We start from the raw sequence: 15,742 nt of genomic DNA, 5'->3' as shown, positions 1-15,742 counted from the left end.
AAAAAAAAAAAAATCTATAATAAATATTAAGTCTATAAATTCCTGGTAGGATTTAAGAGCTTTATTTTCAACCTGTCCTTTAACTTAAAAGAAAAGTAGCATGATATGGTGAAGAGCAGTGAATTGGTTGTCAAAATTCTTGGAGCTCAATTTCAACAACATTAATTAACCTTTTAGGTGATTTAAAACAATCTAAACTTCTTGGCATCTCAATACCTTATCTATAAAATGAGGAGGCAAAGAAAGAGCTAATAGAAGGAAACTAATATTTATGAACATCTATTATAGATCAGACACTGTCCAGGATGATTTCACATGTGATTTAATAATAATAATAATATTAATAGCAATAATTGTAATAATAATTCCTGCTTCGTCTTTGCCTAGTTGCTTTGGGGACTCTGTCTGACTGGACCTGTTTTATGTTTTATTTTATTCATTATTTTTTTAAGATTTTATTTTAATTTTTATATTTATTTATTTTTAAGAATATATATTATTTCTCCTCCTTTTTTATGTTTATTTATTTTTGAGAGAGAGAGAGAGACAGAGTGATATCAGAGAAGGGGCAGAGAGAGAGAGAGGGAGACACAGAATCCAAAGCAGGCTCCAGGCTCTGAGCTGTCAGCACAGAGCCTGACTTAGGGCTTGAACCCACGGACTGTGAGATTATGTATGACTTGAGCTGAGGTCAGTCATTCAACAGACTGGCCACCCAAGAGCCCCTAGGATTTTATTTTTAAGTAATCTCTACACCCAATGTAGGGCTTGAATTTAAAATCCCAAGGGGCGCCTGGGTGGCTCAACTGATTAAGTGTCCAAATTCATTCAGATCACATCATGATCTGGCAGTTGGTGGGTTCAAGCCCCGCATCAAGCTGTGCTGATAATGTGGAGCCTGCTTGGGATTCTCTCTCTCAAAATAAAACTTAATAAAACCCCCAAAAACTGAAGATGTCAAATGAGACTAGCTAATCACTCTCAAGACCAAAATATCTTCAGAATAAAAAATACATACTAGAAATAAGATCCAGATGATTTGGAGGTGATTTGTAATACAGCTTCTTCATTATAAAACTTTCAACTTTTGTTAAGAGACCCTTTTACAGATAGAAATAATACATTTTCCTCATTATTTGTTGGGAAATCTAGGCTATTTAGGTACCAAAATCAGGTACATACACGTATTAATAATACAAACCAATAGCTGGATTTCAAAAAATCTTTTCATTTCAGACAACTATTAATTTCCCTTATTTTATTTTCTCAATAATAAAAATAAATTTTTTTTTAAAAAAAAAATTTTTTTTTATTTTTGGGACAGAGAGAGACAGAGCATGAACGGGCGAGGGGCAGAGAGAGAGGGAGACACAGAATCAGAAACAGGCTCCAGGCTCTGAGCCATCAGCGCAGAGCCTGACGCGGGGCTCAAACTCACGGACCGCGAGACCGTGACCTGGCTGAAGTTGGACGCTTAACTGACTGCGCCACCCAGGCGCCCCTAATTTCCTTTATTTTATAACCACCATGTCACCAGCCTAGTATCCCAATGAACAACTCTGTTCTTTCCCCCAGGGGAACTACAAACCTATCTTTGTGATAATCCCTTGTTTTTCTTTATAGTTTCAGTACCTAAGCATATATTCATAAACAATATAGTTTAGTTTTGCTTGTTTTTCTTTTATATGAATCTAATCACACTGTATGCATTCTTCAAGTATTATACAAAAGTAGATTGTAGCATTCACTTGTTTTAAAAAAATTTGAATGACAGTAATTTTGGAAAAAGTTTAGAGGACTGCTAAATTGATAAAAACAGACTCAAGATTCAAAGTAATATAGGAAATGTTAAATAGCCATTTTAATTTGTCCATGAAGACGAAATTAATGGTATATCACCTCAGAAGAATTAACTGCACAAAATAGGGAAGCATATTCAACCAGAACCAAAAAAACTCAGTTATCATATTCTTCAAAGGAAGAAGACAAAAGTATGTACTGTTCCTTGATATGAACTCATAATCCTTTTTCAGTAAAAAGTCCCTGGAAGACTTGTTTCTTTGACTTTTGTATGATCAGTACAATGAGGTGAACAGGATTATCAGTTACCCAGTCAACACCTACTGGAAGAGGAATACAGTGGGCAGGATGTGCAGGTACAAGATATTCCATCTCTGCAGAGTGTTGTTCTTTAAAAGAATGTATGTCCTAACTCACACACTCTTTGATTTCTGAACTGTGTTCAGTACATTTTTAGGAAGTAACAACAGGCAATAATTAGATTAGCTACCACCTTAAGACATTTATGAAGGGCCAGAAAGTGCTCTAAGTGTTTTACTTGTATGTTCATATAATTCTCACAACCACATAAAGTAGGCATTATCATCTTCCTCAGTTTACAGATGAGATAACTGAAACAGATGGGTTAAATAACTTGCCCAAGATAAACTTGTACTAGTAACTAGTACAGACAGGTTTCCAACCCAGGCAATCTCATTTCAAAGTCCATGTTCTTTCTCACTACACCACACCACCTCACATAAGCTGAGGGTTCTTGTACTTCTGTAGGGATTGAATCTCATAAACATTAAATATTTTCTAGTTATCAGCAGAGGAATTTATCAAAGGTTTTCAGTTACATTACATAAAGATTACATCAATGAGACTGCTTAATGATGGAAGCTTTTTGAATCGCAAATTTGCACTGTACAGGCTCAAACATTTACTGTCTGCTATATCCAGATGTCAGGTAATAAGGCACTGGGGATATAGACAGTATTAAAATGCCCTCATGTTATGTTTGTTCACCTATTAAATATTTACTGTGCACATACTACGTGAAGGGTATCTCACTAGGCAATATAGCACTTACCTAGATAAATATGAAACAGATCCTGGCCTCAATGATTTTTAGTCTAGAAAGGGATATTAAAGAAAGTCATTATGAAAAAAAGGTAAAACAAATTACAGCTGCTATTTATATACATTAGCTCACTTAATCCTTAAAACAACACTAATAAAGTGGTTACTTATGAAACTTGTTTAAAAAATTAGGAAGTTAAGGGAAAGAGAGGTTATTTCCAGTTGGTGAGATCAGAAGAGTTGTTGGAAGTGACATCTGAGCTGAGTCTTTAAGGAAGGGTGAAGCTGTGAACAGAGACGGAAAAATAAAAGTACACTAACAAAGGGGCAGCTGAATGGCTCAGTCGGTTAAGCGTCCGACTTCAGCTGAGGTCATGATCTCATGGTTCGTGGGTTCAAGCCCCGCGTCGGACTCTGTGCTGACAGCTCAGAGCCTGGAGCCTGCTTCAGATTCTGTGTCTCCCTTTCTCTCTGCCCTTCCCTTGCTTGTGCTCTGTCTCTCTCAGTCTCTCAAAAATAAACGTTAAAAAAAAAAAAAGTTAAAAAAAAAGTACATTAATAGAGGAAAATTGTATGAGCAAAGGTATGAAGACAGAAAACAATGGAGAACTATTAGTGTTCACAGGGCACAAAGGACTACTGGGATATTAAGCTGAAAATATAAATTGGGGCTAGATCATGGAAACCTTTGTCAAGTTAATGATATTCTTTAAAAATTTTTTTTAATGTTTATTTACTTTTGAGAGAGAGAGAAAGAAAAAGAAAGAGAGAGGCAGAAAGAAAGGGGGACAGAGAATCTGAAGCGGGCTCCACGGACAGCAGAGAGTGTGGGGCTTGAACTCAACAAACCGTGAGATCATGACCTGAGCGAAAGTCAGAGGCTTTAACTGACTGAGCCACTCAGGTGCCCCATCAAGTTAAGGGTATTCTATAGACAATGGGGAACCACTAGAGATTTTTGCATAAGAGGATGGCAATAAGTGTGCTTTAAGGAGAATAGCTGTCAGAAAGTGTAAAACAGACTGTGAGGGATGAAGCTAGCATAAAAGTATTTAACAGGCTAAATGAAGGAAATAGCTTCTTAAAATAGAGGCTTCACAGTTCGTGGGTTTGAGCCCCGGGTCGGGCTCTGTGCTGACAGCTCTGAGCCTGAAGCCTGCTTCAGATTCTGTGTCTCACTCTCACTGTGCCCCTCCTCCACTCACACTGTGTGTCTCTCTCAGAAATAAATAAACATTTAAAAAATTGAAAGAAAATTTAAAAAATAGAGGCAAGAGATGAAGGAAATACGACAGTAGATGAAAAAATGGCGGTAACAGCATTCTTTCTGATAAATACTTTTTTTTTTAAGTTTATTTTGAAAGAGACAGAGTGCAAGCGGGGAAAGGGCAAAGACAGAGAGACAGAGAGAGAGAGAGAGAGAGAGAGAGAGAGAGAGAGAGAGAGAATTCCAAGCAGGCTCTGCACCAGCAGTGCAGAGTCAGACACAGGGCTCGAATCCATGACCTGAGCCAAAGTCGGACGCTTAACTAACTGAGCCACCCAGGCGCCCCTCTGACAAGTACATTTTTATTATTTTTTTATAATTTTCTGCTTGTGGGAAGATGGAGTAGACATACTTTTCACTATTACTCCCTGGATGAACTCAAATCTAGAACATACAAAGAATTCCTAAAATTCAACAATAAGAAACTAAAAATCTAATTAAAATCAGTGAAAGACATGAACAGGCATGTCATCAAAAAAGATGTATGAATGGCAAAAAAGCACATGAAAAGATGTTCAACATCACCAGCTGCTAGGGAAATGCAAATTAAGACCATGATGAGGTATAAATTGTTACAATATGGAATGCTGTCAAGGATGCAGAGAAACTGGACCTCTCACACGCTGCTGGGGGAAAGTAAAATTGTACAGCCATGCTGGATGATAGTTTGGCCAATTTCTTTAAAATCTGAGCAAACGCTTACCATACAACCGAGCAACTGTACTTCTGGGCATTTATCCAAGAAAAATGAAAACTAAGGTTCATACAAAAACCTGTATACAAATATCCCCAGCTTTATTACTTTTAATAGCTGAAAGGTGTATAAAAACAAAATATCCCATAATATGTGAACAGTTTAACTGTGGTACATCTATACCATGGAATACTATTTAGCAATAAAAATTAATAAACCATGGATACATACAATAAGTAGATGGATCTCAAGGGCATTGTGGTATTTGGAAAAAATCCAACCTCAAATGGTCATATACAGTATGATTCCCTCTGTAATATCCTCAAAATATCAAAATTATACAGGTGGAACACAGGAAAGAGTACATATTGAGGGTGGAGGGTAACCCAAGGGAGATCCTTATAGTGATGGAATAATTCTATATTTAAAAAAAAAAAAAATTTTTTTTAACTTTTAAAATTTATTTATTTAAGTAATCGCTACTACACCCAATGTGGGGCTTGAACTCACGACCCAGATATTAAGAGTTGCATACTCTTCTGAGCCAGCCAGGTGCCCCTCTATATCTTAATCAGTACAATGGTTACACAAATCTACTCATGCTAAAGTAACACACAACTACACACACCTTTTGAACCAATGTCAATTTCCTGGCCTTGATATTGTACTATAAATATGTAAGATATAACCAGTGAAAGGTATGTGGGATCTCTCTGTACTATCTACACAACATACTGTGAATCTTTAATTATTTCAAAATAAAAGTTAAAAAAAAATTTAAAGGAGCAAAATGTCCTAAAAAATAGCAGATGCATCATATGTATGTATCTTTAAATAAGTAAAATGTCAAACTATTAAGAGTTCTCCAGTGGACTCCTTCACCATCTACATTAAACATTTCCAAAATTTCTAAATTTTATACAATAAGCATATAATAGTTGATAACCAAAGAGAAAAGACTCTTTAAAGAAAATGAAAACAATATTATCTCTCCCTGTTTGAAGCATATCACACAAATAAGATATGAATAGAAAATTAAGAAAGAAAATCAATTAAACTCAATTATTAATCTACGTATGCATATATACACTAAATAAAAGAAACAGTGAGGCAACTAACAAGTCCAAGAGGTCCAAAAAAATATCTAATTGCAGATCCAGCACCATCACCCATTACCAGTGTGACTTTGGAAAATGACTTAACCTTTGTACTTTAAGAGATCAAGAGATTACGAACAGAACCTAATCAGAAATATTAAACATACAATGTTTTGTAAATCAGGATGACAGAATTCTTAAAATGGTAGAATTGGAAATGACTTGAATGGAAGATTTAGTACAATTCCTCAACTGACAGCTTAAGAAACAAAGGCTTGAGAGTTAAATAAATTTCAGAAAGCTATTCTGCAACAGAATTCAACAAATAACCCAGAATGCATAGCAGTTAAGAATGCTGGCTCTGGAATCAAACTGCCTAGATTCAAATCAGGGATTTACAACTCACAGCTATGTGACCCTGCATTAGTTACTTAACCTCCTTGGGCCTCATTATTTTTATCTGCAAAATGGAGAGAATACTAGCTCTTACTCCACAGGCTTATTAAGATTACATGGACTAAAACATGTAATGCTTTTGTAATAATGCTTGGCAAATACAAACTGCTCAGTAAATATAAGCTAATACTGCCATCCTCACTAACTCCTCTTTCTGCCAGTATTGCGCTAGGCCTGAAATTAAATCATTAGGATAGTCACCTATCAACTAATAGTTAAACCCACTCTTTTTTTTTTTTTTTTTAATGTACATTTATTTATTTTGAGAGAGAGAGAGCAAGTGAGCAGGGGAAAGGCAGGGAGAGAGAGTATCCAAATCAGACTCCATGCTCAGTGCAGAGCTCAGCTTGACATGAGACTGAATCTCACAAACTGTGAGATGGTGACCTGAGCTGAAATCAAGAATCAGACACTTAACCGACTGAGCCACCCAGGTACCCCCAAACCCACTCTTAACTCAACCTTTGGGTTAATATGAAATACTTATGAATATTTGAAAACAGCCATAAAATCTTATTAAGGTTTTGCTCAAGATGGAATTACCTTTCAGGGAAACAACAATGTAATCAAAGAACAAACTGAAAAGTAAAAGAACAATAGTGATTCCAATTAATCGGTGTAGACTTCAACTCAACCTAAGTTTGTCATATAAAAACTTCCTTAATATCAAGTTTAACTAAATAAAAAATATTTCAACAGGAGCAGATGAATATTTTAAAAAATATGTTATAGGTTGATGATGATTGATTATTGTTGACATCTAAAAGTACTTCTAGGGGTGCCTGGTTGGTCGGTGGAGCATGAGAATCTTCATCCCAGGAATGTAGGTTCAAGTCCCACGCTGGCTGTAGAGGTTACTTAAAAATAAAATCTTAAAAAAAAAAAAAAAAAGTACTTCTATACCTTAACAATTAACTTGGGAAATTTTCCTAAAGTGACAGGCACAGGGCACCTGGGTGGCTCAGTTGGATAAGCTTCTGACACTTGATGTCGGCTCAGGTCATGATCTTACAGTTTGTGAGACTGAGCCCCAAGTCAGGCTCTCTGCTGTCGGCATGGAGAATCCCTGAGAATCTCCTACTTGGGATTCTGTCTCTCCTTTTCTCTCTCTAAAAAAATAAATAAACTCAAAAAAAAAAAGTGAGAGGTACCAATAACTGGAAATAGACAAACCATCCTGGTGGTCTTAATTATACAAACACATAAGAGACCAAAATGACTTTCAAGTTATCATTATGCAATCTTTAGAATACAAAGGATATATGAACAAAATGAAAACTTTACTTTTTTTTTTTTAAGTGGGCTTCGTGCCCAGCACAGAACCCAATGCAGGGCTCAAACTCACGACCCTAATGTCAAGACCTAAGCTGAGACCAAGAGTCTGATGCTTAACTGACTGAGCTACCCAGGTGCCCCAAAAACTTTACTTTCTGTGTGTTTTCAGAACCAATGTTGAGGTTCATATGATGATAGTAATTTAAATATGCTGGATTTTTCTTGTAGTTTCACTCGATCATGTGTAATCTAAAATACTAGAGTATAACCTGAAGTAATTGTCTTATTTAAAAACTATATATTGTCTTCAAAAACCATACATTCGAATGCCTCTAAAGGAATTTAGAACTGATTAAACTCGATTCATGAACACAAAATGTGCTGTTTTTGAAAGTTATTACTGATTTGGCATACAGTAAAAATTTTTTAAATTATAATTTCCAAGTGACCATATCCCAAGACAAAAAAGAGGGGGAAGAAGGGTGACTGGGTGGCTCAGTTGGTTAAACGTTGGACTTCATCAGCTCAGGTCATCAATCTCCCAGTTCGTGCGTTTGAGCCCTGTGTCAGGCTCTGTGCTGACAACATGGAATCTGAAGCTTGCTTCGGTTTTTGTGTCTCCCTCTCTCTGCCCACCCTCCTCCCCAGCTTGTGCATGCTCTCTCTCAAAAATAAACAAATCATTAAAAAATTTTTTACAAAAGAGGGGAAGAGATTTTTAAAAATTATATAGTAAATATATTCTCCTTAAAACAATTAAACATTATAGTTGAACTCAAGCTAAATAACATTAAATCCAATTTTACCTAATAAAGCTTACTTATTATACATTTAATACAGACAAATTCTATCAGTTTGCAGATCCATAAGCCAGAGCATAAAATTAACTTTTATGAAAGTAAGAAGACTAAACTATAATGTAGAAGAATGAAGTTTACTTTGGGCATTTAGCTCTGCAGTTTGTAGTATTTAGAACTATGCAGCTTTTTTTCTAATCCCATTTTTATTTTTTAATCCTATTTTTAAATCTTTTCATCAAATTTTCTCTTTCTTTTTCTAAACGTTTGTTTATTTATTGTTTAGAGAGAGCATGAGTGGAGGAGGGGCAGAGAGGGGGGGACAAAGGATCTGAAGCAGGCTTTGTGCTGACAGCAGAGAGCCCCATGTAGGGCTCAAACTCACAGTGAGATCATGCTTCAGATCAAGAATCGGATACTTAACCGCCTGAGCCACCCAGATGCCCCGTTTACCTTCTTAAGCACAGAGCATTGTTTCCAAAACATCTATGAAATCTGGTATAATTTCAAAAGTTACAAAGACCCTGAACCAATTTCTACCAACCATTTTTGAAACTCCAGCAGTGATTCTTTACTATTTTGTTATGTCCTACTTCTGAGCAGTAGAGTTTGATGCAGCACATTTGAAGAAATTAAATTGCCTTCTTAGTTACATCATCATTCTTTTGGCTGCACTTCAGTTCAGGGACGTTTTTTGCTGCCCAGATCATGCAATCTCATATGCTATTAAAAAAAAAAAATTGTCATGTATACCAAAGAACCCACACTTTTTCTGGCGCCAACTTGCCTTTAAACTAAGACTCCCACTGGCAGGATGCATCTAATTCTATACCACATCCAGAACCATCACAGCTCAATGAGTAAGAATCTAATTAGACAATATTGCTCAGTTTAAACCCTCAGTTGCAGTAAAATGTTTTACACAATGATGATAATTTAGTAGTAAATTTGATGAGGGGTTCTTGATCTGGCTGCATGCCAGTACAAAGAAATATACCAGCAAAGAAGTATATAAATTCTAATTCTTATTCTAATCACTAAAATGATATTTGGAAAGACTAGTAGTTTGATATATTGATTGGTAAAATCTTTATTTCTAAATATGCTACACCTCCAAATCAAATCAACATGATGGAAAATGAGAAACTGGCTCAAGATTTCAAAACCCATCACAATATTGTGAAAATATACTGAATTTGGACTCAAAATTTAATGTATAGTTTTGGCAATCTTTGACTTTCATGACAATATTACATTGATAAAACTGACATTGATTTAATTTAGTCTCGAAGTTCCAAAGTAAAACCAATTTGCAGACATTTTCAATAACTCAGTGATACGACGTAACTTACAAGATTTGAAATTAGCAGAGTTCGTGGTTCTCACCTCCTACTAGATAGAATGTATTACCTGTCAAGAATTTTAAGAGAACAAAGGATCAAGATATTAGATACTACCTCTCTTGTCCACTGCGACAATTACTCACCTAAGCCCACAATAAAAATTTAGGACAAATATAAATATAGGTCACTGACTCCACAACAGTCTTTTGAGGTACACATGATAAAAACTATTTTATGGTGAAAGACTGTGATGGAACTATTGTAACCAAGTTTTCCTAGTTTCTACTATCCTAAGCAAGAGCAAAGATAAACTCATATTATGTTACATTCTGTACTAAAGTGATTTTATTACCAGGAAGACCCAATGTGTAGGGAAGTAACAGAACACTTCAATATGGAGACATGAAGTCTAGACTCAACTAGAAGGTTAAGCTTAAGATCCAGTGATGACAGTGCTGTGTACCCCGGGGGGGGGGGGGCGCGCCTAGGAATATTCACACAAGTCTGTCACAAATTCATATCCAATACTCATGTGACAAATTACCAACCAGTGACAGAGGCAGCATGTAAACACTGAATTGTTCTCCAAGCGTGCCTGGTCCATGCTCTCCAATTTTTGTTAACTTCTGGATTTCTCAAAGGTAAGAGGACAGTAAAACCTAAAGTAAGAATTACTGTCATGATTAATGGCTGTGTTAGATTCACACTACGTAACACCATATATTACATCAGGCCAGAAGGTAAGAATTTTCAAAGAATGTCCACTTAATATGGTCATTCTTATAAGACAAAATAATAATATTCATTAGAACATCTGCGATTCAACAATTTCTCAAAAACAGTGTTTAAATTTCAATTCTCAGAAAAGCCATGAAAATGTTTCCAAATCAACTATGGCAAAGTTTTGAAAACACATTGAGGATTTAGTGGTTAGCAAAATACATTTTTACAAGTAGTTGTGCAATGTGAGAGTTTTTACAGAATGCAGAGAGTACTACTGAAATCAAAACTGATTTATGTGATAAACAAATAGTAAAAATAAAATAAGTTTAAAAAAATAAACAAAAATGGATTTATCTAAGTATATCTGCAAGTTCTGCCACTGTGGTCATGATGGCTTCTTCTTGTTTTAGGGAAAATGCTCTACCACAAAACTGATTTTTTCTTTACAACTAAGGGACAGTGAGAACTGTCAAAGGGAAACAAAAGTAACCATTGGGCATTTAATATGTTAATTATACAACTCCAGGGGTGCCTGGGTGGCTCAGTCAGTTAGTCTGACTTTGGCAGGGGTCCTGATCTCGCAGTTTCTGAGTTGGAGCCCCACATCGGGCTCTGTGCTGACAGTTCAGAGCCTGGAGCCTACTTTGGGTTCTTTGTCTCCCCTCTCTCTCTGCCCCTCCCCCCCCAAAGATAAATAAACATTAAAAATTATACAATTCCATTTAATGGTTTCTTTAATGTTATAGTAATATTAAGATGTAACCTTAGAGTTCTATTTCAGTTCCATTCAGTAAATTTTTAAATGCCAAGACTTTTATTCAGAGCTAAGTATAAAGGCAAGGTCTTTAGAGAAATCTGTCTGGTGAGGGTAAACAGAGATATAAGCAATAGTAATATTACATAACTTCCAACTAAATATCTTTTGTATTAAGTTAAAAGGGAGTTAATCTTTTGACAACAGTTAAAGGAAAGAATTCAGCTCTCCTTTGAAGAAATAATTACTAGTCCACTAAGCATTTGAAGATGACAGTCTATATACATAAGCTAATTGAAAAGTTTTTGCAATAAAGTACATTTTCACTGCATGAAGATTAAATAGTAGATACCTGTTTAGAGAAGAAACACTTGATCAAAAGTTTGTTTTGAAATGGCCAACAAATGTGCAAAACATAGAGTCAAATAAAAAGTTGCAAAAGTAAAACAACATGAAACATAGCTGAAGTCAAAGACTTCTTGAAGCCATGTTACAATTTAGCAATTACAAAAGGAAATTAACTTACTTATACTAAAGTGAACATAAGTAGTACAATCATTATTTTTCTGGCACAATTATTGTTTTGGTACTGTCTTCTATAAAAAGCATTTGTGTACCCACCTATCCCAGTTCTGTTTACTGACAACTACAAGCATCCTCTATTTCTTATTCTTCTAGATTACTCTCCTAAAAATATTATTTATACAATATATACAAAATTGCATTAATACTGGTTCTGCAAATGTATCAAAAGAACTTCTCCGATTTTCAAGAGGTGACTCCAATCCTGGAGTTAGGGGTGAGAGAAAGAGCTGGTACTCCTGGGCTGCAGTGATTTCACGTAGACAGCTGGCCCTTGAACAACATGGGTTTGAATTGCACAGGTCCACTTATATGCAGACTTGTTTCCCGATAAATACGGTACTGTAAATGTATTTATTTTCTCCTCCTTATGATTTTAACATTTTCTTTTCTCTAGCTTACTTTACTATAAGGATACAGTATATAACACACATAACATACAAAATGTGTTAATCGTTTATGTTATCAGTAAGGCTCCTGGTCAACAGGCTATTAGCTAAGTTTTTGTAGAGTCAAGAGTTATAGGGGATTATGACTGCATGCTTCCAACCTCCTGGTGTTCAAGGGTGAACTGCAGTTTTATAACCCTTTTAACCTGCATTGATCATATTTTTACCCTGTGGTCAAAATAATGTGTCAACTCAAATTGTCAAAGCGGAACCAGTCAATACTGAGTCTCTGTAAAACCTAAGCGTCCAAATTCTTGTTTTGAGGTTTTGTTTTGTTTTGTTTTGTTTTAATTTAATGGTAACGTATTAAGTCTTTTTTAAAGATCTAAACTTGTCTGGTATTTAAAGTAAACTTGAAGAAAAAATACAAAGACAAAAACACGCTATTACTGTTAGTAAAAAAAAAACCCAAAATGATACCTTTATGTTCAGAATCACCCCCTTCACTATCTTTTCCAAACATCACTTCCTTTTTACTACTTCCCCCCAGTCTTTACGGCAAATCAATGTTCAACACCGCCCCAGATTATTAAAACGATCCCCTATTCACAAATGAGAAAGCCCCATTATCCAAGCACATTACCCTAGTGATCTTCGACGTTTTCAAAGACACCTGTGAAAATGCCAAAGCCCTAAATTAGATCCCCCAGGGCTCTTTTTCTTTCTTGACCCCGTTTCTCTTTTTAAGGCCCTTTAGGTCAGACGACTTCCTAGCGGACAGCCCCTCCCTTTTCCAATCAAACCTAAATCCTTCCCCTAATTATCACCCCCCACCCCCCCGACTCTGGTCAGCTACCTCATCATTCACACCCGGGTTCCGTCGCTCGCCGGGCAGCAACACTGACCGTGTTCCTGGCTCCTACGGTGCCTCGCCCCCACTGCCAAATCCTGGAGCATCTCTTTCTCCAGTCCCGCATTCACGCGGGACCCCTTCGATCTGCTTCCCTCACTATTCGGCTCTCAAAACCTTCCAAGCCCTTGTCTCTTCAAAGCCATCTCTCCCTCAGTCTCCCACTCTCCCACCTCACCTCAGGCTCTCGGCTCAACAGCCTCCATTTCCCACAGATTCCATTCTAGAGCCGACTCTCCAGGCTCCCTCAACCGTCTTCGGTGGCCCCTCCAGACCCCAGTCCTTGGGAGCCCCGGCTCCGCCCCTGACTCCCAACTCACCCTCGGCTGCAGGAGACCCCAAACCCCCCTCTCGTCAGGCTCAGCTGCCGCTCACCTCTGCGGTCCGGGTCGGGCTCCCCCGACCCAACTCCGAGTCGGCGTCCGAGCCGCTGTCGGAATCCCGGGCCCTCCGGGCCTCGCCGGAGTGAAGCTCCTCGAGCGGCGGGGGCGGAGCCCGGGGAGGAGAGCCCGAGTGGAGACGGGGGCGGTGGCGGCTGCGCGCAGGCATCACTTCGGCCTGTCTCTGCCGCGCCGGGAGCCACTTGAATCCGAACCGGAACTGCTTCGGGAGGAGGGGCCGTACCGGAGGGAGGCGGAGCCTACGGGCGGGGGTGGGGCCCAAACCGGAAGGTTCGCTGGACTCAAGCTGGGCTGGGGGAAGGAAAACCGCAGCAAGGAAGTCTGAGAGCGCATGCGTCAGGCCCAACGCCAAAGGGGGAGAAAATAAAGGGCTGGTGAAGTTGGGGTGGGGCCTATGGGATTAGTAAACTGGGTTTGGGAACAAGAAATTACCTAATTCCTTTGGAGGGAGCCAGCTCCTCTGCAAGAGCCAATATCCAGGGATCATTGTTACCATTTATTGCCTTTACTTTCGGACAGCGCTTATGCCAAATGTTATATAAATATCTCACTTAATCCTTGTGCCAACTCTCAGGGTGTTATAACACAGAACCGCCAAGAAACCTACCTGAGGTACTGCAGTTAATACATGCCGAAGCCAGTATTCTTAAATCTAACAAGATTCTGTACTCTTCTTATTCCATTACCCGAAAGTACCTAACCTGGCCTAGAATTGGCAGAAACCAACTCCAAAGCCACCTGTGACCTGAGCTCCAAACCCTCCTTGATCTTGCTTCCCCATCAAGTGCAGGGCAGACTTCGGAGGCTCTGATGGGATGGAGACAGGTTGGGGGGGAGGGGACAAGAGTGCCTACTGCTCCCGTGGGATGCCCTGCTGTAGCCTTTACCCTCAGGCTGGACTCAAGGCCAGAGGCAGTTGGGAGCCTTCCCACTGATGAGGAAGCATAAGGCAAGCTGAGGGCAAAGCACAAGCTAACAACACCCCCCACCCCCACCCCCGTGGGATATATGTGACATTCCTCAGGCACTTTCAGGCTGTCTGAGAACAAAATAAAGGACAGTAAACAAATGGTCAAGGAGCACCTAGGTGGCTCAGTCACTTGAGTTTCTGACTTCAACTCAGGTCATGATCTCATGGTTCGTAGGTTTGAGCCCCACCACCGGTTCTCTGCTGACAGCTCAGAGCCTGGAGCCTGCTTCCGATTGTGTGTCTCCCTCTCTTTCTGCCCCTCCCCCACTTACTCTCTGTTTCTCTCTCTCAAAAATAAATAAACATTAAAAAAAAGAGAAAACAAATGGTTAAACTGAGACTCTCCATCATTTTACAAATTACAAGAAAAAGGCAATCTTATCAAAAGTTTTATCTCCAGGAACTCCCTACTGTCTTAAAGATAATGCTTTGCTAGAGGGAAAAACAACTTTAGTTTGCCAATAGCTAGGCCTTCAGTAATCTGTGAGTCTTAGCGTATGGAAATCTCTTTAAGAAACTTCCTCTGGACTTTACCTCCCCCAACTCCATAGTATATAACCAGTCACTCTTCATAGCTCTTTCTACCCAGGGTCCTGTCCCCAGGCTTTAATAAAATCACCTTTTTGCACCAAAGATGTCTTCAAGGATTCTTTCTTGGCCGTCAGCTCCAAACTCCCACCACCTCAAAACCCCATCACCACAGCAAATCATATTCCTCCCAACCCATCAGAGCCTTCACGAACTCACCTGAGAGCGGGCAAGTCCTCTTACCTCTTTTGCCCATAACTGCCTCTGACAGGAGGGCAGATATAGAGCTTTCTTAGTTTCTGTTGTGGGGACAAAAGCCCTTGTAAGCAGGGGAATCTCCCTCCCATCCCCAAAATGTTTCTAATTTTTTTAATGTTTATTTATTTTTGACAGAGAGACAGAGTATGAGCAGGGGAGGGCAGAGAGAGAGGGAGACACGGAATCTGAAGCAGGCTCCAGGCTCTGAGATGTCAGCACAGAGCCTGACGCAGGGCTCGAACTCACAGGCCACAAGATCGCGCCCTGAGCTGGAGTCGGACACTCAACCGGCTGAGCCACCCAGGCGCCCCCAAAATGTTTCTGATGACAGTCCTTTTGGCTCTTCAGAAGTCTAGGGCAACATTCACTTCCCTTCTCCCCACTTTGATATACACAGCCCATTTCAGCTTTCTCTTTTGAGAAAGCCATCTTCAGT

At 38.7% G+C, this 15,742-nt stretch overlaps 1 protein-coding gene across 5 annotated transcripts in view; it reads right to left on the bottom strand.

The window, feature by feature from the left end:
* The window catches only part of SAMD8 (sterile alpha motif domain containing 8), a 50,396-nt gene extending 36,628 nt beyond the window's left edge, over positions 1-13,768 (bottom strand). Inside the window, exons 1-2 of one of the 5 annotated variants that reach the window (XM_040485477.1) lie at positions 13,525-13,768; positions 12,883-12,912 (exon numbers count right to left, since the gene is read on the bottom strand). In XM_040485477.1, the coding sequence (XP_040341411.1) occupies positions 12,883-12,912; positions 13,525-13,698 (204 nt within the window). In that variant the 5' untranslated portion in view covers positions 13,699-13,768. Of the gene's footprint in view, positions 1-2,872; positions 2,916-8,992; positions 9,172-12,882; positions 12,913-13,327; positions 13,399-13,524 lie in introns of those variants that run through there. The other 4 variants (XM_040485474.1, XM_040485475.1, XM_040485471.1 and 1 more) reach the window with 4 other exon arrangements.
* Between the last annotated feature and the right edge of the window lie 1,974 nt (positions 13,769-15,742).

This window comes from Herpailurus yagouaroundi, unplaced genomic scaffold (assembly GCF_014898765.1).
Source record: "Herpailurus yagouaroundi ecotype Mexico unplaced genomic scaffold, PumYag 163, whole genome shotgun sequence".
NCBI classification, from domain to species: Eukaryota; Metazoa; Chordata; class Mammalia; order Carnivora; family Felidae; genus Herpailurus; species Herpailurus yagouaroundi.
This window is presented reverse-complemented; position numbering and strand designations above follow the sequence as displayed.